This window comes from Pyrgilauda ruficollis, unplaced genomic scaffold (assembly GCF_017590135.1).
Source record: "Pyrgilauda ruficollis isolate IOZ18807 unplaced genomic scaffold, ASM1759013v1 scaffold72, whole genome shotgun sequence".
Classification (NCBI taxonomy): domain Eukaryota; kingdom Metazoa; phylum Chordata; class Aves; order Passeriformes; family Passeridae; genus Pyrgilauda; species Pyrgilauda ruficollis.
In genome coordinates, this window is record NW_024529044.1 from 474970 (window position 1) to 498379 (window position 23410).

At 51.7% G+C, this 23410-nt stretch overlaps 1 protein-coding gene across 2 annotated transcripts in view; it reads left to right on the top strand.

The window, feature by feature from the left end:
• RPTOR (regulatory associated protein of MTOR complex 1) overlaps positions 1 to 23410 on the top strand; it is a 98833-nt gene that overhangs the window by 42830 nt on the left and 32593 nt on the right. Inside the window, exons 10-20 of one of the 2 annotated variants that reach the window (XM_041485668.1) lie at positions 5182 to 5257; positions 7262 to 7363; positions 10282 to 10365; positions 11361 to 11471; positions 13220 to 13294; positions 13775 to 13840; positions 14423 to 14614; positions 15619 to 15759; positions 17182 to 17299; positions 18522 to 18662; positions 19039 to 19197. In XM_041485668.1, the coding sequence (XP_041341602.1) occupies positions 5182 to 5257; positions 7262 to 7363; positions 10282 to 10365; positions 11361 to 11471; positions 13220 to 13294; positions 13775 to 13840; positions 14423 to 14614; positions 15619 to 15759; positions 17182 to 17299; positions 18522 to 18662; positions 19039 to 19197 (1265 nt within the window). The remainder of the gene's footprint in view (positions 1 to 5181; positions 5258 to 7261; positions 7364 to 10281; positions 10366 to 11360; positions 11472 to 13219; positions 13295 to 13774; positions 13841 to 14422; positions 14615 to 15618; positions 15760 to 17181; positions 17300 to 18521; positions 18663 to 19038; positions 19198 to 23410) is intronic. The other variant, XM_041485669.1, reaches the window with a different exon arrangement.

A 23410-nucleotide genomic window follows, 5' to 3' on the forward strand; every position in this document is an offset into this window, starting at 1 on the left:
TCTCAGAGCAGCCTGGGACAGTGGCAGCTGTCCCTGCCTGTGGCATCAGCTGAGCTTTAAGGTCCCTTCCAACCCAAGCATTCCATGATTCCATGGCATGGTTTCTGCAGGGAATGGGGCCAGGCTGGCAGCAGGGTGCCCCGGGAGCCTTTGCAGGTGCAGGCAAACACTGAGGAGGCATTTGCAGATCCCACAGAGCTGCTTTAATTATTGAAAATCCTGGAGGAAACTGGGGGGCCTTTGGCTGGAGCTGCCAGCAGCTGGGCAGCTGAACATTCTGAGTGCTGGGACGTGGCAGACAATGACCCTGAGTGCTTTGGATCAGCAGCTCCTGAGGAAAACTGCTTTGGGTATTTGGGAATGGGATGAGCTGTTCTGTCAGTGCCACCCAGGGCTGGGACACTGCTGAGAGCAGAGCAGGAAAAGCCACCCCTGGTGACTCTGAGCTGCTGCTGGACATGGCAGAGCTCCAGCCATCAGCTGCAACTGCAGGAGGGTGGGACATGGTGGTGCAGGAGTTTCAAAATTAAACCAGTAAATTTCTGGAGTTATTTATGGCTTGCTTTTTTGCCAGCATATTAAAAATCTATATTTTCTGTTCCTTATAGGGACATAATTCATTCCTACTGCCAGCCTATTAAAAGCCTGTGTTTCTGGTTTCCTATGGGAATATGGCTTGTCTTGGAGTTGGTGTTGCCATCCATGAGCCACAGGAATGAAACTGGGAGCTCCTGGATCCCATTTTTTATCTCTCTCAGACTCACATGGCAGCACCGTGGGGTCTAGAAACACATTTTCTTGGCTCATATTGTGGTTCTGGAGCAGAGTGCTGCTAGAAATTCCTTTGGGAAGCTGCAGGATGGTGCTGGAGACACCTTTGTGAAGCCCCTCAGAGCACAGCACCTTTGCTGCTGCTTTTTAGGATTTACCAGAAGAACTTCCATAAGAACAGGATACAAAGAGCTCTTTTCCACGTGAATCCTAAACACTGGTGAGGTAGAGAGCAAGGGAGCAGGGAACTGACACACTTTATTCAGTGCCCTCCAAAAAACATGCAGTTTGCAGCAAATCCAGCAAAGGGGAAAATTCCACTTTTGTCCGAGGTGGCTCAGTGGTTATTAGGAACTTTTAGTAAGGACAGATTTAGAAACTAATTTAGGGCTCGTTGAAATATTTTCTAAAAATAATTACTTGTCTATCACCTTTCAGTCAGGAATTTCTAATGGATGCCTTTTCTGAAACCTGCAGTCCCATTTTACAGTTTGGATGAGCTGGGTGATGGCTGAGGGCAGGGGAGTTGGCCACAGGGTTTTGGAAGGGATGAAGCTCCAGCCAGGGGGTTGTGGGGCTCCTGTGCAACCAAGGTCTGTGGCTCTGATCCAGCAGAGTTTTCTGATGGGTGTTTTATCCAGACTTTTCCCAGATTTTTGATCCCCAGGCAAGGGATCCCCTCCTTGGGGAGCAAGTTTGGCTGCTGTGACAAGATCTGCACGTGGTGGGAGCAGCCCTCAAAACAGTCTCTTACCCTTGAGCATCAATTTTTACCTCCTGGATGATTCCCACTGCCCCTTCTGGGGCACAAAATCAACCTGTGCTCTGTCTCCTTTGCTCACCCCATCTCTGCTGTGGAGAGCTCCCCAGGTGCCTCTGGGCTGCTCTGAGCTGGGATCTGGCACAGGAGTAACACAGGTGCTGAGGCTGCTGGAGGTGGGAGCTGCTCTGCTTTTTCAAAAACTCAACCTTTCAAGCTGGTATTCTGGCCAACTCATTTGGGAGATCACAGGATCCTTTTTAGCCGGGACTTGAGGAAAAGTGAGAATTTCCATTTTTTGAGGGGATATTTGACCTAGGAGCTGTCAGTCTCCTCCCTTCACCAAGCAGGGCAATGTGCTTTGGAGTCAGGAGAGCTGATCTCTGTGGCCGTGCCCCTTGGACACAATCTGACACGTTATTTCTGGTTTTCCTGCTTTTCTTGGCTTGCTGAGTTCTGCCTGCTCAGCCCCTTCCCCTGTCTGTGTGCTGCCTCTCACTGCAGGTCCTGGCTGCTGCAGGCAGGGCTCTAATGCAGGATTAATATTAACATTAATATTAATATCCATTGATTGGCTGTGCTGTTCAGCTGCGAGTGGCTCTGTCTATTGTGCCTGAGCACAGAGCTCTGTCAGCACCTTGATCTCTGCTGTGATGGATTAGGGTTTGTGCATTACTGCTGCTGCCAGCTGCTTTTATTCACGGCCTCTGAAAAGACCTAATAATGTGTTTGGAAATATTTCCTAACACAGGTCATATATTAAATCCCAAGTGCCTTAATTATGCTTTGGAAGAGCTACAACCCATCCCTAATAGAAACACCGTGGTGTGTTTGCAGGCCATGAAATTTGGGTTGAAAGGAGTCATAATGTACTGCAAATACTGGAGCTGGAGATTGGGGCTGGAAACAAAACCATCATGCAGCAAGGCAATTACAGGTGGAGCAGGATGGATCAGGGCTGCCCAGCCATCCCTCAGGGAAATGAGGCTCCTGGAGCTGCACCCAAGCCCTCAGGGCTCTGCAAGAACAAAGTGATTGTTGGAAGAGGTATTTGGAGCTGTTTGACGTTTGAAGGATTAGATTAGTTCAGATTACACTGTAACCAGATATTTTTTGTGTCTGTGTGTCTTACCATCTCCAAGTCCCATTATTGGACTAGGAGTCTTTGATGTGGGACAGAAATAGCAAAGCCTGTGCCCTAAGTTGTGGCTGGGGCATGGGGATGTGCTGGGAGAAGAAAAGGATTTCAGACTTGTGCCAAATATTCATAGCAATAACTCGTTTACAAAAATAGCTGTGTCTGAGCAGCTTCCCAGCTGTGCCCTAAAGCAGCTTAGGGAGGTGACAGGGTGGCTGCCACACAGGTGAGCTGGGGCTGGGACCTGGGGACGTGTCACACAGGGCATGGCTGGCACTGGGCTGCCAGAACTAATGGGGAATGTCTTGGCCAGCAGACCTGATGGGCTGGGAAATATTTAATGGCTCCAGGAATGGGGTTCAGAAGGAGGAGCTGCCCCAGGACTGAGGGGTGGCTTCAGCCTCCCTCCAGCTGCTCCTCCAGGCAGGGACACTCCTGTTCCTGGTACCTGTGTGGTGCCAGGTGATACCCACCACTCCCAGGGGAAAAGAGAGCGTTAAAAGACGTCAAGAATACATTATTAAAAAAAAAAAAAAAAAAAGGACAGAGTTAAAAGCATTAGACATTGAGTCAGCCCAAAAATTTGTAAGAAAATCAGCCTCCATGAGCTGCCAGCTAATGGGTACCCATGGGTGCAGCCAGACAGGCTCTGGCTGGGCTGAGTTTCTGCTCCCTCCGTGTTCCTGGGGGATTCCACTGCCTGGCAGTTTGTGGGTTTGGGCAATGAACCAGTCCCTGAGCAGGGCTGGGACTCTGCCTTCTGTTCTTTGCTTGAAGTCCAAACTTTGCAGCACCTCTGGGAAACAAAGAGGCAGCTGATGAGTTTGTGTTAAGTTATTGAACATTCAGAAAGTCCTGGTGTAGTGAAAGGGTGCTGGACTGAGGTGGGGTCCCTCCACAGACCATTCCTGTTGTGGTGCTGTCTTGGCTTTGGGAAAAGCAAAATCCCTTTTTTTAACTGAGTCAATCTTCCTGCTAAGGAGAGCTTTTAACTTTGTGCAATTAGTTCAAGGTAATATTAAGAAATAATCCTCTTTAACACCTGCTTTCATAGCATTACTCAGATGAAGCCCTGGGGTGTTTCACAGGGTTGTCACCCTGTGGATACATCACTGTGTCACTGTCAGGGTGGAGGGCCTGGAGTTACTGGGAGAGAGCAGTGAGGAGGGAGGAAGGAAAGATGTGGAGCCCTTTGTGTCCCAAATGCAGTGAAAACAAATCTTGCAGAGCACTTTGCAGACAGCAGTCTCTGCTGAGGGGCTGCTCTGATCTCTGGCTGTCATAAATCACTGATGGGATGCAGCTCCTCCCATCCTGGGTCCCTGCTGCTCCCAAATTTATCTCTTGTTTGTGTGATGGGATTCAGGCAGCACATCCATGGCATGCCCACCCTTCCCGTTCCCTCTGGGGTATTAAAGCTGTCAATCACTGCTCCTCCTCCTCCTCCTCCCAGCCATCAAGGTCACCAGCACTGTGACAGTGTTCTCCCTGCTCCTCCTCTCCCCTCCCTCCAGGGTTCAGTCCTTTCCTACTCATTTGTGGCTTGGCTTGAATCCTGTACTTATTGTAACACGAGTTTAATGCCATTGTCTGTTCAGCCAGCACAGTGAGTAACCTGTGTGTAACCTGAGTGTAACCTGTGTGTAACCCTGAGGCTCTGAGGAGGGAGCAGCTGTTCACTGGTTGGATGTACAGAAGTTTTACTTTGGTTGCTGGTGTCCATGGGCTGGGAGGATTTGTGTTTTCCACAGACACAGCAGAAGCAGCACTTTGGGTGGTTTGGAAGGGCTGCAGAATCATTTCAGGGCTGCTCTGGAATGGCTGGGGAAGCATTTGAAGTATTTGGCTTGAGCAGAGCCTCTTCCACTGCTGACATTAATCAACAGCCTTTGGTTGTGGAGAGCAGGAGGGTGAAGGTTTCCTGTTGGTTTTTGTTTTGGAAGGTTGGGAAGGTTGGCAGAGGTTTGAATGGTTTGGGTGATGTTGGCTGTGGCTCTGGTGGTTTCCAGCAGCCTGATTTTAGAAGCGTCAAAAAGAGATTTTATTTTAATCTACTCCAATCTCTTTTTAAAATTTTTGTTTGTTCTTTTTGATAACACTTAAACCCTTTAAGATCTGACCTCACAGGGCTTCTTTGGGCATTTTTGTAGCAGTATTAGTGCCGCTTATCTAAAACTGCTGTGAAGAGCTCAGCATCTTCTCCGTGTGCTGCTGCAGTGAGTGACCCTCAGAATCCTTTTGTGGGCAGCCAAAATCAGAGCAGTTGTCTCTGGTCTCTGAACCATTCTCTGCATAGTAAAATGTACCTAAAAGGCCCTGGGGCTGACATTCTCCAGTGCTGCAGAAATTTCTTTAGGTGTTTTTCGCATTTCTCCCTGGGAACAGGGAATGTTGAGTGCTCCTAAGCCAGCCAACACTGTCCACATTCCTGCATGGCCAGAATTTCAGTTTCCCTTGCTGTTCCTTAGGGATAACCTGTAATGCCTTCTCTTCCCTCTCTCCCTTCCTGCAGGCAAGCTTGGGACCTTGCTGTTGACATTTGCCTCTCCCAGCTGCCCACCATCATCGAGGAGGGAACTGCCTTCAGGGTGAGTTGGGGACTGTCCTGGCACGTGGGCTCAGCTCCATCCATTCCCTGGCACCCCAGCTCAGCTCACCACTTCTGCTGGTGCAGTTTGTGGTTGGGAAAAACTGTAAATGGCTGGCACAGGGTGCCCAGAGAAGCTGTGGCTGCCCCTGGATCCCTGGAGGTTGGAGCACCCTGGCACAGGGGTGGCACTGGATGGGCTTTATGGTCCCTTCCAAGCCCAACCATTCTGGAATTCTGTGATCCTCCCTTAGAGGAACAGACAAAAATCAAGTTTAAGCCCTTCCCTGCTGCATGATCCAGCCCCCAGGTGGGGGTGAGCAGGAAGCTCCTGGCAGGATCTGAGACCTGGCTCAGAATATTCCCCAGCACTCAAACTTGACCAGGTGCTGTTACCCAAAAGGGCCCAACGTGCAGCACAATTTTTGAAATTAAAGGCCTAAATGTGAAAATTATCTCTTATTAGAGTTCTTTTCAAATATAAAATAGAGTTGGAGGATATGTCCAGAGAGTTCTCTTAAGCTCAGTGTTGTTCACAGGAGTTACTGGGGGTTTTTCTGCTTTATTTAATCTCAGCAGAAAAGTAAAATTTTTATTATTATATTTAGTTTAAATTCCTTTTTTCAGAATGGATTTTTCTTGATATTCCTTTGACATTTCATGAAGTGAAACCTTTAAATAATAATTACTGTACAAGCTCAGGTCCCTGTTCCACCCTGATGTCTCTAATTTTCAGCAGCATTCTTGGAGTTTATTTCTATTACCAAACTTCCCAAGGTTTTCTGGCTGTAATTGCAGGTTGCCTCCAAAGCCCTGAGTGCAGGAGGAGAACTGTGGGCTCCTGCCAGGCTGGGGGTTGATCAGGATGCCCTGAGGCCTTTATCCTCCCACCCTTGCCTTCCTCACTCTGTGCTCTGCTTCAGAACGTAAAAAATACTATTTTTCTTCTCCTGGCTTACGTTCATTTTTACTTTCAGTCTCTAACAATGTCATTGGAGGCTTTTTTATTAGTGTTAACCCTCAGCTGGGCATTCTCTGTCAAGTAAACTGAAATTCAGGAGATTTCTGAGTGTTTTGGGGTGGGAAGAGGCACAGACTTGCTGGGGATCAGGCAGGAGGTCACGAAGAAGAGTGGCCATTCTCAGCTGGAGATCGATTCAGGCTAGGCTGGGAACAATTTACAGGCTGGTTTTCAGGCCTGACAAATGGGGTTTATTGTGGATTTGGGCTGGAATGGAGGCAGGTTCAGCCTCAGTGTGCAGCTGGGGCTGGGTGCCAGAGTGTAGCCGATTCCAGCTTGGGTGGGGGGGTTGGCTGGTGCTGGCCAGGGAGCAGGGAAAGGACAATCCCTGTGGTCACTGTGGCCACTGTCAGCCTGGCAGGGCTGGGGAGCACCTGGGTGAGGCACAGGGACCTGCTGGGGGCTCCCAGTGCTCCTGCAGGGACGGGTTTGGGCTGGGTTCCTCTCCCTCCTCCATCTCTTCCCTCCCTCCTTCCCCACTGATTCCTGTTTCTCTGTGGATTCCTACCTGGAAGCTGCTGTGTGCTTTGGTCAGTGCATTCTCACCCCGAGTTTGCACCATACCCTCAGGGTGATAGATGAGCAGAGGAATTTGTTTTCATTGTTTCATTGCACCTGGGCTGTGTCTCCGAGGACGGGGCAGAGGCAGCTCCGAGTGCTGCTGCAGGAGTGAAACGGCCTCTGCAAAGCAGATAAATCCTCTGCTGCTCCATCTGCTGCTCTGGGGAGAGAGCAGCCACGCTTCCCCGGGACCTTTTGTGCTCACTCTTCCTCTTTCTCTACTCTTTCCTCCTGTTTTTCCCAACACATTTAAAGGGATGTGTGTGTCTGCTCAGTCTTTGGGAAGTTTTTGTGCATTTAGAAAACCCCAAGCAAACAAGTATCAGTTACAAACCACAGCTTCAGGAAACAGTGAGGTCCACAGGTGTCAGAACTCCTGCCTTGGTGTTTAACCCACGCTGCATTCCCACTCTGCTCCCCCAGCACAGCCCCTTCTTCGCCGAGCAGCTCACAGCCTTCCAGGTGTGGCTGACCATGGGCGTGGAGAACCGCAACCCCCCGGAGCAGCTGCCCATCGTCCTGCAGGTCAGTGCTGGGGCTGTCCCTTTGTGCCCGTGCCAGGGATGGCCCTGTCACTCCCTGTCCATCCCAGGGGGGTCCCTGTCTCTCCCTGCCCCTGCCATGCATTCATGTCTCTCCTGCCCCCTCAGCCGACCCAGTGGCCTTTGGGAACACAAATACCAGGGGCTTCTCCAGGATAAATGAGAGCTGCTGTGAGTTCACCAGACCCATGTGGGTGAACCCAAAGTGCTTTTCCTGCCCCATCCTGTGGCTCTAGTCCATGTCTGGCTCTGCTACCTCTCTCAGAGCAGCACATCTTCATTGTCCCTCCTCTGGCATCTCCTCTGTGTCCCAGCTCTGTCAGACAGAGACTTTTATCTTCCTGTTTTCAGAAAGTGGAAGTTACTGCAGCATAAATCGTTTGGAAATATCTTTTATCCGTCTGGTACAGCCTGGGAAGTGCTCCCTTCAGTGTGGGGCTGAAGTCTTGCTGCAGGAGCACAGAGCCAGGGCTCTGCAGGCCTGGAGGGTGGGAGCCTCTGCAGGCACTGCTCAGACAGGCAGAGCTCTCGTGTTGGAAGGGGAGGAAATCCAGGGGAAGCAGAACTCAGTGTTTCAGGTGATGTTCTATTGCAGCACCAGGATTGCAGCTGTCATCTGGAGCCTGCTCTGGCCTCCCCTCCCCTGCAGTTTGTGCTGACAGAAATACAAACCCCAGCCAGGGACCTGTGGGCAGCACAATTTAAAGCCTTTCTTTCAAAGGAATGTTCCTTGTACAGGGATCTGTGAGGAGACTCCCCTTCCCTGTCAGCTGGGTCTGTGACTGACAGCACCATCCATCTCTGCAAGACCAGATTTTAATTTCCTGAGTCTCCCAAGCCTTGAGAGATGAGGTGGATAAGCAGATGTGTGGTTTGTCTCTGTCACTGCCATGGAAGCAGGCAGGATTTTGCTCCAGTTCCAACTTTGCTACTTTCCATGGATTGTTTGGCACCAGCAGACTCTGCAGGAGTGTGACTGCAGTGGAACTGAGGGGTCACCTGGCAAAGGAACCTGTGTTCCTGCCTGGAGCAAATCTGAGCTGGGACAGCGTAATTGTTGTTATAATTATAGCACACTAATTGTACAGTGGAATAAGATGGGTTGAGCATCCTGAGAATCCAAGCCCAGCTGATCCAGGGCAGGAAGGGAGGGAGTTTCAGACCCTCTCTGGTCTGTTTCAGACCCCAGGGAGAGAAGCCATCAGAGAGCAGCAGCACACACAGCCTGGCCAGCCTCGATCCCTGTGACAGTCACTCTGTGGGGTCTGTGCACAGCTCACTGCAGGCCTGACTTCATCCTGCCTTTGTGAGGATTAAAATATGCCTGCTAAAATACAGACTGTGACATACCAGTGATCCCCCTGTGTCCTGGCTCGTCCCTCATTTGCGTGTGTGGATGTAATTAACTCCCCATTTTCTGCCTGGGGACGGCGGGGACGCGCGGTGACGCAGGGCTGCGTGCGTGGGGTGGCACGTGAGCACCTCCAGCACTCACCAGGAGGAATCATGCAATAAAGGAATCAAGGAGCTGCCCCCATCCTCAGCCCAGGCTCTGGAATGTGTCTCAGCTGGGCTCAGGGTGTTGTGCAGACCCAGTGGGGAGCTGGGAATGGGAAATCCTGCCAGACCGAGGGCTTTGTTTATGGGGGACAATGCAAACCAGAGCTTTTCCAGTCAGACCCAGACTGCTCTGGGGGAATGTGCTGTGGGAGGGCAAAGTGTGGAGCTGGGGGTTCATCTTCACCCAGACAGCCTTTCCAGTTAGCTCTCTTCCTTGAGAGAGTTTGGAGTTCCTTGGTTTCTCTGCAGGCTGGAGGGTCCCAGCTGTACCTCCTGCCCCTGCCATCCCAGCCCTGCTCCAGCATCACCTGCCCTGCTCTCTGCTCCTGCTGTAATCCCAAACAGCTGTCCCTGTTATTCCTGGGCTGGTTGATGGAATAGGCTGCTGCCAACTAGGGCAGGATGACCAAAATCCTCTCTTATGACCTGTCCTGAGATCTGAGCTCTGATATTCAGAGTGAACCCACACCAGTAATTATCACATCCTCCTGCTTTCTTCTGGACTTTTCCTGCACCACCTCAGTACCAGTCATCCAGAGTGTGAGATGTGAGCCAAGTAATTTAGTTATTCTTCAATATTAAAGATGAAAAATAATCTAATTTCAATATGCAGCATGCAAACACACTGAGGAGGGGATGGAATTGGGGAGGTAAATCAAGGAGTCTCTCTGCCCGAGATCCATGCTGAAGGATGTTCCTCAATTTAAACTGAGGATTAAACGTTGCATTCCAATATCTTACATCTGTTAAGGAGATTAAGAACTGCAAGTCTATCTGTTAATATTTCACACCAGGGTAGGTATAAGCCAGTAAAGCACCACCTCATTAGCGTTGTCAGACTCCATTTTAATGAGATTTTTATTAACGACCAACATGACCTTTTGCTCCCTCTTAAGTCTCTGATATTGATTTGCCAAGGAAAGCAAAGCCTCTTCCTGTGCTCCTGAGCTTTGGGAGCAGAGGGAGGCTGGGCTGGAGCTGTCCTTTGGGTCCTGCTGCAGGAGCTACCAGGAGCTGGGCTGGGAAAGGCAGCTGGGACCCTTAGGGATTGCTCCAGCAGGAGCATTCCTGGAGCATTCCCGGGTGCCAGGCTCTGTCAGTGGCCCTGCAGGCCCAGGAGGAGTTTGCCCTGCCCAGTAACCCCTTCCCTCTGCCCTGCAGGTGCTGCTGAGCTGGGAAAGGCAGCTGGGATCCCTAGGGATTGCTCCAGTAGGAGCATTCCTGGGTACCAGGCTTTGTGCCCTGCAGGCGCAGGAGTTTGCCCTGGCAGTAACCCTTCCCTCTGCCCTGCAGGCCCAGGAGCAGTTTGCCCTGGCAGTAACCCTTCCCTCTGCCCTGCAGGTGCTGCTGAGCCAGGTGCACCGGCTGCGAGCGCTGGATCTGCTGGGGAGGTTCCTGGACCTGGGGCCCTGGGCTGTCAGTCTGGTGCGTGGGGGCTGCACGTGGGCTCCATCCCTCCCTCCCTCCCTCTGCCTCAGCAGGGGTGGTGGATGCAGCTGGGGCTGAGGGGAGGGAGCTGGGGAGCATCAGCACAGCAGTGACAGATGCCCAGGTGGTGTGCTCGTGTGTGGGCAGTGGAGTGGTGTCACACGGCTTTGTGTTCATCACATCCATCCCCCTGTTCTGCCAGCACAGCAAAGGGACTTCCTTGGGAACAGTTCACTGGGAAATAATGTAAGGGATAAACCAGGAGGAAATATCTGGGGCAGGTAAGGAGGTTTGTCATATAAAATAAATAGCTGAAAAAAGCACGTGCATTTATTATGTGTTCTTTCTGCTTACTGGCTGCACCATTTTCTTCTCCTCCTTTATCTGTTTGGTGTCTGGATTTTACAAGCTCTTCTGAGCAGGCAGCAGCTGCATTCTGCAGTTTGGAAAGTGGCAGCACAGTGTGGAGCATAAATAAGAATTAAACAGGAGCAGTTTAAAGCACTCCCGTAAATGGAGCTGTTTGATGATAAAAGTGATGAAGATGAAGCACCAGCTGGTCGTGGAGCAGCTCAGTGATGGCACTTTGTAGTGGTTTGCTTTACCTCCTCCTGGAGAGACCTGTTAATTTCCAGTGGGAAGGCTGGAATTCCTGAACTCTGTGACGTGTTTAGCTGGGAGAGCCAGCAGAGCTGAGGGAAGTGAGGATATGGAGCATAAAACAGCTCAGGCTGGCAGGAGAGGAAGCTGGTGCTGGCTTAACTCAGGGTCTCCATGGACCAAATGGGTCTGGAACTACCTGGTGCCATTCAAGATTAAAATAACAACAGACAAACACACAGGGATCCCCTCTTTGCTGGAAACATGGGGAATTATTCCCTACCAGATTGCTCAGCTGTGTCTGTAAAGATGCTGCATCCTGGGCCCTGCTGGGGGCTCAGCTGCCATGGGGGGTTGGGTTTTACTGACAGGGATTTGTTCTCTCCCTCCAGGCCCTCTCTGTTGGCATTTTCCCCTATGTGCTGAAGCTCCTGCAGAGCTCAGCCCGTGAGCTGAGACCTCTCCTTGTGTTCATCTGGGCCAAGATCCTGGCAGTGGACAGTGTGAGTATTCCTGCCCCAGCAGGGCACTGCCTCAGCCAGAGCTCTGCTTGCTGGGCTTTCAAATAAATAATGAAGCTGGGAAGTAATTGCAGGTAAATTTGTAGAGTGGTATCTCTGACTGAGTGGTTTGTGGGTGCAATTAGTTGAGCACTGTAAAATTTTTAGGAGAGGTGCACACATTAATTCAGGCACAATTGGAAGTCCATGTAGAATGCCTGAACTGCTGTGGATGTTGGATCTTTCCTCTTTGGGGTTATTTTTGTATCTCTTCTGCACTTCAGTATGGAGCATAGCACTGAATTCCTGAAGGTTTTCCTGCTCTTGATCCAGCATTGTCAGGTTTAGTTTTATAACAATATTTTCATTAACATCCTAAGAGGATTTGGGAAAGCAAAGAAAATGAAAACTATTCATCTCAGAGCTCTTCTGGAAAAGCTCCTTTGTGGTGCACCCGAGGCTGGTGCCTCAGCCCCAGGTGTGTGCCAGGGGCTCAGGTGTGATTCCCTGTGCTGTCGTGCCCCTCACACCTTCCCTCCCATGCTCTGGCATTGCCTCACTTGTTTGCATGCTGAGGTTTACAGAAAACATCAAAAAAACCACTCTGAAATGGTGGGTTTGGGTTTCTTTGTGCTGTTTCACTCACTCACTCCAGCAGCACATGGTGGGAGTGGGAGGGGAGGAGGGGGAAGTGCTGTGGATGCTGCTGGGGGGGCACAGGCAGCAGCTCCTTGCAAACACAATATTTCTGTTAGTCTGAACTTGCACACCAAGCCTGCAGCCTGGCTGGGTCACGCTGTGTTCCTACTCCAGAGGAGCTGAGCTGTTTTTTCCCTGAGGAAGAGGAGGAGGTGTCAGGGCTGCTGGGTTTCCTCCCAGCAGGGAGGGGTTCAGGAGGGGCTTTGTGGCCCTGCCTCCCCCCAGGAGCTGGGCGGCAGAGGCAGAGCAGCAGGGTGGCCCGTGCAGGCTCACTGTGCTGCTGTCCAGGGCTGGTTCTGTGTGAGGAACACCAAGTGCTGACACTGGGAAGGCTCTGGGAGGAGCCTGGGACGAGCAGGAGTTGGGGAAGCCTCTCCTGTAGCTGCAGCCTGGCAGCAGTCCAGGCTCTCTGCTCCTGGCTCTGCCAAAACCAGCAGCTTCACTCTCCTCAGCAATAAAATATTCCCTTGCATCTCTGCCTTGCCATCCCCCCCACCCCTTGCAGCAATTAGTTCCCTCCTTCCCCTTCTCCTCCTGATGAAAAATGCATGATCCTGTCCCGTGCCACAGGGAGCTGATGCCAAGTCAGGGTTTCCTCCCTTCCATTTTCGCTTTCTCCACTTGGATCCCCTCTGAGTGACCCCAGAACTCAGCCTGGAGCCTGAGCTGTGTCAGCCAAGCTCTCAGCTCCCCCTGAGCCCAGCCCAGGAGCGTGCCCTGTGCTCCCCAGGAGCAGCTCTGCAGCCTGGGCTGGCTCTAGTAGGAGACAGGAATTCCTGGGGAGGTTCAGTGTGGCACAAGGTGACTCCTCTGGCTCTTGCCCACAGCAGGAGCTCACATTTCCTGCTCTTTGTGGCACTGGCAGAGGTTTCCCTGCTCTGCCCCTGGGGCTGTCTGGTTGCAGCCCCCAGGAAGAGCTTGAGCTTTATTTGGCTTCTCAAATGAAAACAAGGATGGAGAAAAATGGTTAAAAAATGAAAGGTTTATACATCACAGGAGGAACAAATGTGTGTGTTGTGGTTCTCACTGTGGTTTTCTTGTCTCTATTTCAGTCGTGCCAGGCTGACCTGGTGAAGGACAATGGGCACAAGTATTTCCTCTCAGTCCTGGCAGATCCTTACATGCCAGTAAGGACAAGTCACATTTATTCAGACTCTTTAGCATTTCCTGGCCTTGCTTTAGCTGATGTTCTGCAGTTCTGGTGCCACATGGGGCTGCCTGGCCCTGCAGTGGCACCCAGTGCTGAGCTGGGCTGTGGGACACAGGCACCACCCAGCCAAGGCTTCACAAACTCCTTTGGGCTTCTGAAAGCAGGGTCTCTGAGGGTGCAGCTGGGGCTCCAGGGTGGCTCCTGGAACAGGGAATTGCCCCACAGCTTTGGAAATTCCCTCTGCAGCAGCTGGGTTCCCATAGGCTGTTTGGGGTCTCTCCAGAGCTGGTTGGGAGCATGGTGGGGCGTAACAGGGCTGGTGCCAAGAGAGGGGAAAGAAAGCTGGAATTTTCTCATCTTTGACATGGCACAGCCTGCTCTAGGGATGATGCCCTGTGTTCAGGGTGGGCTGTGGCTGTTCCTGACCCCAGGTAACCTCAGTCTGTGCTGTTTTCAGGCTGAGCACAGGACAATGACAGCGTTCATCCTGGCTGTGATTGTCAACAACTACAACACTGGACAGGTGAGTCCCAGCAGCCCTTTCCCTTCATCCCATCCCACCTCTCTCTGCCTCATGCTTTTGCTTTGGTGAAAGTGTCCTGGCTTGCACTAAGCCCAAACCTGAACTTGGAAACAGAACTGGAGCGTTGGTTTTTGTTATTTCTCTGTGGATTAAGAGAAGAATTGGCCTGGAGATGTGACAGGCATTCTGTACCCAGCACCTGGCAGTGAGGGACAAGGACAAGGGTCCCTGCACAGCCACTGGCACAGGAAGAGTTCCTGGTCCTGTCCAGTAGGAGCCTCATGGCTGGGAATGGTCTGTGGATTGAGCCATACACCCTGGGGCTCTGACAGGTGCAAGGAATGTTTCCAAAGAGGAAAAACCAAGTTTTATGCATTACAGAAAGCATTTTATTGCTCAACTGTCTAATCAACTCTGGCTGCCTTTCCTTTCATGCTGCTGCTATTCTGTAACAAAATCAGTCTGGAACCGCTGAACGATTATTTTCTCTTGGCTTCCTGACTCCTTCAGAAAATAGTCTCCTTCTGTGGGGATGAGGTGGGAAGCTGTCATCCCAAACAAAAGGCTTGGTTTGTGTTGCAGGAAGCCTGCCTGCAGGGGAACCTGATAGCGATCTGCCTGGAGCAGCTGAACGATCCCCACCCGCTCCTCAGGCAGTGGGTGGCCATTTGTCTGGGGAGGATCTGGCAGAACTTCGACTCAGCCAGGTGGTGTGGAGTGAGAGACAGCGCCCATGAGAAGCTCTACAGCCTCCTCTCAGATCCAATCCCAGAGGTAAAACTCCAGCTCTTCTGGTGAGCGCCACTGGAATTGGCAGGAGTTCCTGCAGAGCAGGGCCTTCTAGAGCTTTGTGTTTGTGTCTGGTTCCGAGAAAGATCTTGCTGCTGTTTCTTCAAGGTGATGCAAATCAAACAAGCCCCAAAATCAAAATTTATCACCCTAGGAGAAGAGCTTTCAAAGAAATGCAGAGGGAGTTCATAGAGCCCCAGACCCCTGGGACCTGGGCACTGCAGTGCCACGGTTTTTGCTTCCTTGCGTATCAGAAGCTGTTGAAACTGTGGTCCCAAAACTCACTGTGTTTTATAAAAAACCTTCTAGTCTTTTTGTCCAAGTATGAAAACTCTTCTCCCCCTGCTGACTGTGAAAATGCATCTTTAATTGGCTGTGTTTTACCTTTGTGACACTCCCAGGAGTGGAGGGATTGTGCAGGGCCTGGCAGTGACTGACAGAGCCCATCAGACCCAGCACACACCCTGGGAGAAGGGAGCTGAGATAAACAGCTCTGATAACGTGCAGGGATTAGGGATGAGATCCCCCTCCACATCCAGCCTCTGTCCTGCATCCTCCTCTTCTTGTCCCTGGCCCCATCCTCCCCACTTCTTGAGCAGTGTTTCTGCAGAGGTGGGATGGCTTTCCAAAATCTTCCCTGATTTTTCTCCATTTTTCCATCACCTAAGCCCATAACTGAGGACTGTAGTCAGCACTCCTGTAAAAGATCCACATCCCAACAGGAGCTGTGTGTACCTTATTCCTGTTAATTAATATTAAAGGCAGCACCAACTGGAAGAGTCACCCATGGGAAGGTCACTGAGTATTCTGGGAAATTAACCATATCCTGCATCTGTGAGTGCTTCAAACCCAGTTTGCTGAGGCTGCTGGAGCTGCTGCTCACCAGGGGCTCCCCTGGCCCAGCAGACTCAGGTTTGCAGTGCCGGGGATAAAAAAATTGAGAGCCCCTTGGCAGCAGAGGGGACAGCCAGGGCTGTTTGTGTCGCCAGGTTCGCTGTGCTGCAGTCTTTGCTCTGGGCACCTTCGTGGGCAACTCAGCGGAGCGCACAGACCACTCGACCACCATCGACCACAACGTGGCCATGATGCTGGCCCAGCTCATCAACGATGGCAGCCCCATGGTCCGCAAGGTGAGGGGCTGGGCTGGGCCCGGGGGCTGCCCTGCTGCCTGAGCCACAGCCTGGGCAGGGCATGAGGGAGAGAATGGCTCTCCCTGCCTGTAGAACCCCACAGCCTGGGCAGGGCATGAGGGAAAGAATGGCTCTCTTTTTTCCTTTAGAAACCCAGTTTCTGTGCAGGGAGTGAGGGAGCTCTAGCTCTTCCTGCCTTTAGAACCCCACAGGCTGCTCCAGAGTGGCTCTCCTGTGGTAGCAGGCCCCCAGCTGGGTAATAATTAGCATTGACTCCATGATCTAGAAGGCATGAAAGACACTTTTATTATTAGAAGTCTGCAGTTCTTATAGAAGCAATGGTGGACCTAAGACCTGATAGGTCTCAAAGTGAAAACTTTTCACATACTGTTGGTTGCTATCAATAACACACTCTAGAGAACCATGTCTATAAACAATGGTTACAGAAAGAGAGATAATAATTGTTTGAATTCTTTTCCTCTAAGTTTCTCACAGCTTCTACACAGCTTCCCAGGATTTTTCTGGGAAAATCTGTGCCTGTTCTCTGTGCCCAGAGAGCTGCTGCCACACTCTCCAGCTTTGGGAGAGCTACAGTTTCTGAGGCACCATCATACATCAATAGTACATTAAATGGTTTTTGACATTCTGGATTGTTTTTGAGGGCTGTTCTGAAGTGTCCTAATGTTTGTGTTTACTTTACTGGAACATCAACACCCTGGCAGTTGTCAGCAGCATTGCAAAGATTCATTTCTGTTGTCTCGTTCCAGCATTTAATCAGTTTAATTCAGGAGAGAGCTGCATGTCACACGGAATGCTCTGTGAGATTCATAAATCTCTCCTTGGGAGATCAGTCCCTGAGCAGAGACAGCAGCCAAAGGCAGCTCTGCCTCCTGCCTGCTGTTCCCAGGGGCCAGGCAGGAGGTGTCTCCTGGAGGGGCTGAGCTCTGTGTGGGGCTGGGCAGTGCCACGAGGGTCCAGCTGTGCCACGGAGGGCTGAGAGCCCCCAGCCCTGGCACAACCCCAGCTCTGAGGGAGCCACACACATCCTGTGAGCTGGGCCAGGTCAGGGCTGCCTTGGCACTGCATCAGTCTGGCAGACTGTCAGAATCAGCCACAGAACCCCAGGATGGTGGAAGGGACCTTGAAGCTCATCTCGTTCCAAGCCCTGCTCTCCTAGGCAGGGACACCTCCCACTAGAGCAGGCTACTCCAGAGGGAGGAAGCCTGTCCAGAGAGGAAAGGCTTTGAGGAATTAGGTGTGAGACAGAGTCCTCTGCCTTTCTGCAGTTCACCCCTTGAATTAAGTGAGAATTACCACCCTGGGTGGCCACCCAGTAACACCAACAATGCTGGGCAGTGTTTGCCTTCAGTCCCTTGTTCCTCACTGTGTACCCATGAGATGTTTCTTGTGCTCTTTCCCCAGGAGCTGGTGGTGGCCCTGAGTCACCTGGTGGTTCAGTACGAGAGCAATTTCTGCACCGTGGCCTTGCAGTTCATAGAGGAGGAGAAGAATTACCCTCTCCCTTCTCCAGCTGCTCCAGGTGGGGGCTTGGCTTTGGCTGGCTAGGAGATGTAGGGTCTGAAAGTACTTGGAGATTATTTAAGGAGTTTTCCCAACACAGCTTCTTGCTGGTGGGGGTTTATTAAAGAGCCCTGCTGTGACACGGTGGGTGACAAGGAGGGGACATGTGGTGTCTGTTCAGCCCTGTGAGATATTGCACTGCAGAAATCCATCCTGCACTGAGTCCCCACCTAAGCCTTGGCTGCAGCTCACCAGGAGCCTCCTGTCCATTCAGAGAGATTCCCTTCAGCTCAAGGCTGAAGGATCCTGGTCAAGGATGAGCTCATTTTCCTTCTCCCCTCTGGAGTCACACGTGAATGTTCAGTGTCACGTTGACCTGGTGAGAGCTCCAGCACACCATGAACCAGCCCTGCTGCTGGGAGGGCCAGACAAGGAAGGGAAGAACTCTGTGCTCTGAGCCTGTGGCCCCATCCCTTTTGTTGTGTCTGAGGCTTTATGTGAGGAATGAAATGTCCTGGTGAAGTTGTGTCTGACCTCACCTTTTCTTTAGATGTAAACTGCAGTGGAAATCTTGAAGGATAACAGGAGAATCTTGAAGACTGTGTGCTGTCTCTGCACAGAGTGGTTTGGTCTCCTTGTCCTCTGAATAACTGAATCATATTGGAAAATTAACTCCTCCCCATTTGCTGCAGGAAATAAACACTGCATGCATGTAGTGTTTCTACAGGGCTTTTCCTGATCCAAAAGAACCCTGAAGTGGGACACTCTGGAAGCACTGGCCTGGCCCCCCACCACAGTGCAACCACTCTGCAGGGAAACAGTGGGACTGTGTGTGCTCAGGGTGAAATATGACTTGAGATCAGGCCTGAAATTTGGTCAGAAAACCAGAATTTTCATAGCTCCTGATGATGAGCAAATCCAGGAGGGGTTTGATAAGCAGCAGCAGAGATGAGCTGCCCAAGGCCAGCTGTCCTGGCACAGGGGCTGGGCCTGCAGAGAGGAGTCACCAGGACCTCTGGGCTCACCTGGCCTTGCTGCATGTCCCCAACTCCCCTCCTGGACAGCAGAGACACGGGATCCATGCTGGACCCACGGTCACACTGTGTCCCCCGTTTGCCCGACAGAGAATGACAAACTGTTCAGTCAGGGGCGTTTCAATGACTCATTTGCTGGGCACTAACCCAGGTTAGGGGCTGGGTTTGGTGCCAGCCATGACCGTGAGTGCTGCTGTTGCCTCGCAGAGGGCGGGAGCCTGACGCCGGTGCGGGACGGGCCCTGCACGCCGCGGCTGCGCTCCGTCAGCTCCTACGGCAACATCCGCGCCGTCACCAGCGCCAGGAGCCTCAACAAGAGCCTGCAGAACCTCAGCCTCAACGAGGAGTGTAAGTAAGGCACTTCCCATGCCCCTCCTGCCAGCCAGGAAACAGCACAGCCCAAACTGTCCAGCTCCAAGGGCTGGGATGAGTAGCCCCCTCGTAATTAGTTGCAATTTTCTGGTCATTAGCATTGATTTTTCTGAGTGTTTGGGGACTAAAAATGTGCCTTCCAGCTTCCAAGCATAAGTGGATTTTTAACTCAATCTTTTGCTTGTTCTGTGTTTAATCCTTCAGTATTAAAAGGGGGAATTGTTGCTTTGCCCCCTGGGTAAGGGGTTTCCTTCCCTGAGCCTGGCAGGATTTAGAAAAGGGCTGTTTTGTCTGGGTGAAAATTGTTCTCTTGCTAGTCCTCATTCCAGCATCTGCTGTTGTGTCCTGGCAGCTGGAAGCTCTGTGGCCTTTTCCCCTGGGAACCTGAGCACGAGCAGCAGTGCCAGCAGCACGCTGGGCAGCCCTGAGAACGAGGAGTACATCCTGTCCTTCGAGACCATTGACAAGATGAGAAGAGTCAGCTCCTACTCCTCCCTCAACTCCCTCATAGGTGAGGACAGCCCTCCTTCTCTGCCCTGCCCTGGGGGAAGGTTGGGATCCTGCTCTCCCTGTTGTGTGTGGCTGGCTCACCCCAGCAGAGGGATGGCAGTGGGAGCTGTTGGCTCCAGGTCTAAGCTGCACTGAAATCCTGTTAGGAATTCAGGCACAAAAATGTGGGGGCCACAACAGCTTGGCTTTAAACTACCTGTAGCTTTTCAAACAATCTGAGCCATTTTGGCACAGCATCGTAGGCAGCAAGCAGAAGGACCTGGCTTTTGGAATGGCCTCCTTCCAGAGAAAGCAGCATGCACAGGGAAATGCTGGGGGAAGTCTCTGTATTTCCTCTGTAATCAGTAAATGGGCCCATATTTCACAAATCAGTGCAAAGAGAGTAACTCAGGGAGAAATCACCTTTGCCTTGACCAAAGAAACATTTTCTCTGCTCTGTTTTCTAGGAGAATTAATGGTGATTTGGCTCTCCCGAGTTGAAAGATTCAGGGATTGTAATTACTGAACCCCTGTGGCAGTTTAAAATCATGAGTTCATTAGGAACTTGATCAGTTAATTTGCTTTTGATTATCAGTAATGACATTGGATCTTCTGAAGCATGGCAGGGATGTTAGGAAATGTCTCTCCATCTTGAGCTAGGACTTGAGTTTTCCCATTTCCACTGGTGTGTGCTTGATGGCTGGTGTGTGTCTCACAAGAGCTGTGCAGCCCAGCTGGAAAAGGCTCTGGAGAGGAGCTGGAGGTGGTGAGGGGAACTTTGGAAAGAGAGAGCAGCTCTCCAAGGCCTCCCTCATTCCTGATCCATCAAAGAGCTCAGACCCAGCTGGAAACGCAGAGCTTAGAGAAGTGTTTAAAATTCATGACTCGCACAGAATCCCATTACCTCCCCATTTGCCTGCTGCAAGCCAGGCTTCTCTCATTCCTTCTGAAGCATCACCATCCTCCAGCCCTGTCTCCTGCTCCCCGAGGAGAGATGCCACCAGCCCCAGCCACCCCCACAGCTCTGCAGCCCAGGCTAACCCTGCTCCTTAATGTGCCTTGAGCTGCTGCTGCAGGGGAGCTGGGGAGGCCAGTGGGGCAGAGACCTGTGCCTGAAGGAGTGCTGTGCTCTGCTCTTGTCTTCTGAAAGAGGAAATGGGGCTCTGGCTCTGCAGTAACACCTCTGCCAGGCAGCTGAGATGGCCAGAGCAGTGGAAAAGGTGTTTGGGGCACATGGGGAGACTCCAAGTGAAGCAGGAATCTGGTGTGTAAGAGGGAAAGGAGAAATTTTCAGCCACAGTCTGTGTTCTGTGCTCTGCATTCCTGTCCTAAGCTGATTCACTGATCACAGAATTCTAGAATGGTTTTGGTTGGGAGGGACCCTGAAGCCCATCCAGTGCCACCCCTGCCGTGGTCAGGGACACCTTCCACTACCCCAGGGTGCTCCAAGCCCTGTCCAAGCTGCCCTTGGGTCCTTCCAGGGATCCCAGGGGCAGCCACAACCTGCTGAAGCTCAGGTCTATGTTCTTCTCTGGCAGTTTTAGGAACCTGGCATGAGAGGGGTTGTTCTGGATCAGTCTCTACACTGGCACTGAGGCATCATACCATGACTTCTGCCCAAAAACTTGAGGAGAGCCTCTCCATTCCTCCTTGTCCCATTTTACGAGCAGTTCCTTAGCTAGCTGTGGGCCAAATGTCCCCATTATGGCTCCCCAAATGCCACAGCACACGCTCTCAGCCGAGCTCTGTGTTCTCTGGCAGCTGCTCCTTGGCCAGACAGGCCAGTACCAGGAGAGACATTTATTTCTGGCCCACTTTTCCAGCTGGCAAGAGGCAGTTTGTGGTTAGTCAACAAAGACATCATTTTGGAAGGGAAGCTGAGCCTTGCTGCTTTTCCATACAGCCACTCATTAATCTTGGTGTCCTGGAAATGTTCAGTTTTAAGATAGGAAAAGGGATGGAATTAAATGGGGGTTTGCATACCTCGAGGCTGATTATTCATATCCAAACTGCACGATGAAAGCCTTTGTCCTGCAGAGAGCTTCGCTGGAAAGATTATCTTAAGGAGTGATCAAAGAAGGAGGAAAATAAATCTTGGAGCAATGAAATGCTGGGGAATTGTCTTCTCCAGCAGGAGAGGCTGGGGGTGGAGAGCTGTTTGCCACTTGCCAGGATGTGCCTCAGAGTACCAGCGAGGGCGGAGGTTGCTGCAGCGAGGATGAGGAGAGCAGAGGTGGAGGTGGACAGGGAGGTGCAGGAAGCAGAGCTTGGGGCAGGGGAGCCTCCTACTCTGTTAATGCACAGAGATAATGAGAAGGAGCTGGTCAGCCAGCAGTGTGTGTAGCTGGGAACAGCACAGCAGCAAAATCCACAGATTTGGGTGGGGTTTGGGAATGGGAAGTTGCTGCAGGGGCTGCTCAGAGCGGGCTGTGTCCCTGGTGGTGGTGCCAGCTCTGCCCAGGGGTGCCTGCCCTGAGGAATTCCTTCTGCTCAGCTGCTCCTGGCTCCTGTGGAGCAGGGGGAGCTGCAGCTCTGCCCAGGGGTCAGGGTGAGCCCAGGAGGGCCCCAGGAGGGCTCAGGGGCTGGGCTGTGCCTGCAGGGAGCAGAGCTCAGGGAGCTGTGGGGATTTGGGGTGTCCCCTTCACCCGGGGTCCCTCCTGGCAGGAGGAGGGGTTCGTGGCATGCACATTGAGCAGCTGTGGTTGGCACTGAGGGGAAGCAGCTCCCCAAATCCTCAGGGCTGTTCAGCCTGGAATATTTCAGCTGCATTTCCCTGCACAGCATTGCCTGTGTGAGGGTTTCATTCCTGTCCCTCCCAGGAGCTGACTCGGGGAGCAGGGAGCAGCCCTTGGTCTGGCTTTGCTGCCGTGCCAGTGGGAAGCGGAACTGCCCCATCTGTGGGGCTTCAAATCACTGCAGTGATTTGATTTTTACAGGGGATTGGAAAGAAACCCTGTCCCAGCCTGGCAAACCAAAGGGAATAAATAAAGCCATCAGCAGTGGGGTTTGCATGCACTGTGGCTCTCCCTGGTGCTGCTGGAGCCCAGCCTGTCCTCAGGGCTCACAGGTGAGCTGACCCCCACCTGTGCAGGGAAAATCCAACTCAGGGAAAGGCAGGCAATTTATTTTTGACATTCTTAGCAGGGAGAGATCATTTTGTAAACATGAGCCCACCCTGCAAGGTGCACTGAACTGGCTGGGAGTCAGTGACTAATTACAGAGCTGTCTGCTTCCATTAGTGCCCAGCCCCTGCTCGGGTCCTGGTTTGAATCTCAGAGACAGTTTGGGCACTGGAACCCTAAAGATGAAATGGAGCTGCTGTTCCTCCTGCCACCTCTGCTGCTCCCTTTTCCCAGGAACTGGAGCTCAGGATCTGACAGGGAACTGTGTCAGATGTGTCACTCCTGCTCTGACAGTGGGGCAGTGGCAGCAGGAGAGAGCAGCTTTGGGAGCGCCAGCCCTGAGCCCCAGGTGCCTTTGGAGAAATTCCCTGTGTTCTCCTCAAAGGCTGCCAGGTGAAGGGGGAATTGCACTGGCACAGTTCTGCTTAAAATTTGGTTTTTCCCTGATTCTTAGATGTATAAAAAATGTCGTTGTGTTTCTTCCTCTGTGATTGAGGTGGTTATCAGGGCCCCTGGGAAATCAGCTGGGTGCCCCCCTCACTCTTCCTCCTCTCCCTTTCCTTTTACTCTCTTTCAAGGGCTTTAAAGAATTGAAGGCATCCAGATTTCCCACTGGCCCTTATGTAACAGGCTGGAGTGTGGGAGGCAGAGCTCTGGGCACAGCTCTGAGCACACCTCAGACATTACCTGGCTGCTGCTTCACGAGCTGAGCCTTTTTTCCTCCCACACCTTGTAGCACTTTGCCTCTCTCCCTTCTTGTTCTTTATCCTCCCCCCTCCAGTTTTTCTTTCCTTGGTTAATAGAAGCTTCCAGGATTTAACATTGTTATATATTTACAGCCTTTGCAATTTTACAGTATTATATAAATATTATACAATATTATATAAATATATGTTTACAGCCTTTACAATTTACAGCCTTATAACAAATTACATTGTTAGAGGTTTTACAGCCTTGCCAGTGCCTAAAGGGGTTGCAGGAGAACTGGGGAGGGGATTTACACAAGGGCCTGGAGTGCCAGGACAAAGGGGAATGGCTTCCCACTGCCAGAGGGCAGGATTACATGGCATATGGGGGAGAAATCCTTCCCTGTGAGGGTGTAAGGTCCTGGCA